Source organism: Cicer arietinum, chromosome 4, assembly GCF_000331145.2.
Source record: "Cicer arietinum cultivar CDC Frontier isolate Library 1 chromosome 4, Cicar.CDCFrontier_v2.0, whole genome shotgun sequence".
NCBI lineage: Eukaryota > Viridiplantae > Streptophyta > Magnoliopsida > Fabales > Fabaceae > Cicer > Cicer arietinum.
In genome coordinates, this window is record NC_021163.2 from 28,047,531 (window position 1) to 28,049,444 (window position 1,914).

General features: G+C 43.6%; 1 protein-coding gene across 1 annotated transcript in view; it reads right to left on the reverse strand.

Annotated features, from left to right (window-relative positions):
• LOC140920021 (uncharacterized) overlaps positions 1–1,914 on the reverse strand; it is a 13,068-nt gene that overhangs the window by 4,586 nt on the left and 6,568 nt on the right. Inside the window, exon 2 of the mRNA XM_073367329.1 lies at positions 13–1,353. Within this exon, the coding sequence (XP_073223430.1) occupies positions 13–1,353 (1,341 nt within the window). The remainder of the gene's footprint in view (positions 1–12; positions 1,354–1,914) is intronic.

Below are 1,914 nucleotides of genomic sequence, written 5' to 3' on the forward strand. Positions count from 1 at the left end.
AAAATCATTCACAGAGAATCCAAAAGGGTCAAAAGCAATAGAAACATTATTGTCAGTAGTGAGACGTCGCACATAAATTAAATTTTTAATTATTTGCGGGGCATGTAGGACATTTTGTAGTTTTAAAGGTTTTGTAGGTGTAGAAAGGGTGGAATGTCCATAACCACGAATTGGAATTTGTTGTCCACTGCCAACAATAATATGTTGATTTGAATTACTCATATTAGAATAAGACGAGAGATTACCTTGTGATGCCGTCATATGAGAGGTTGCCCCAATATCCATATACCACTGACCATCTGGAGGATTGAGGGACATGGTGTGCATGGCGGCTTCAATGTTTGTGGGTGCTAGAGAAGGTGTGCTGGCTGCATAGGCTTGCGGATGTGGGCCTAATAATCCTTGTTGCTTTGGAGGACCATTGGGGCGAGTCCATTGAGAAGACGGGTATGGGCAAGGAGGGAGTGCCCATGGTGGTGACATCCAACCCCACGGATACTGCTGCCAGGGGGCGGGAGGAGACGACCACGGTGAGGTGTTGGTTTGCTGGGACGGTTGACCAACCCCACGTCCGCCGCCACGATGACCACGCCCGCCGTTTCTGTCGTAACTACCGCGGTTTTTATTGGCTGAATTTCGGTTGCTATTCTTCTTGTTGTCGCGGTTATCAGTGGAATAGGAGGCTTCAGTAAGGTCCTTCGGTTGTGCCGCAATCATGGCAGCCTGAGCACCTGTCGCTGCCATCTTAATTAGACTAGCTTCTTCAAGAGTAAGCATAGAACGGGCCTGATAAAATTGAGGAAGAGGATTGCTTTGCCGAATCAGTGTTCCGACCCCTTTGTATGCATCAGTGAGGCCGGAAATAAGCTGAAGAACGAGTCTCTGATTAGATACAGGAGCTCCAATGTTTTTCAATTGGTCAGAAATCATTTTGAGTCGCTGACAATATGCAGAAGCGATGGGAAAATCCTCCATGCGAATGGAGGAAAACTCCTGCTCGAGAGTGACTGCACGAGCGTTTTGATTATTTTGGAAGATGTTGGTTAATCGATTCCAGGCCTCCATGGCAGTGGAGTCTGGTTCAATGATGGTAGCCAAAAGGTCGCTAGAGATAGTGGAATAGATCCACTGTAGAATCGTTGCATCAAGAGTTGTCCACAGTTCTTTCTCATCATCAGTTGCAGGGGCCGTCGTCTCCATGCGTGGTGCTGGAGGAATGATATGATGGAGGACCTTATGAGAGCGAGCATGGATTTTGAAAAGTTCAACCCATGTACCAAATTGAATGTTTTCCAGCTCAAGAACAATGGGGATGTGGTTCTTGATATTGGTTACTGTGAGAGCCGGATGACACTACGCCAAAAATGACATTTAACAGCGCCCCTTTTACAGCGCTTGCTAAACACAAGCGCTGTTGTAAATATATTTTAAAAATAACGGAGCCTTTTACAACGCTTTTTTGACAAGCGCTGTAAAAAGAGCGCTGTTGTAGGGTCATATGACGTTTGCGCATAATGTTATAAGGCTTTTACAGCGCTTTTCAAAAAAAGCGCTATAACATGAAGCGCTTTTGCGTATTATTTTACAGCGCTTTTTACACAAGCGCTGTAAAATACATGCGCTTTAAAATAATTGAACCACCTATTACAACGCTTTTTTGAAAAGCGCTGTATAATGCATGCGCTTTCATTGAATTTAACTACATATTACAGCGCTTTTAGTACAAGCGCTGTAAAATACATCTTTCAAATAATTATATACGTTGGGAACCCTCATATCCTCTACATCTTTCATCACCTCTACTCTGGGAACCCTCATATCCTCTACATACTGTGCGGCCATCTATGTTGTCTCAGGTATTTTTAATTTTTTCTTTATCAAATTAAAAATTCATACCACATGATCTGTTCTGTT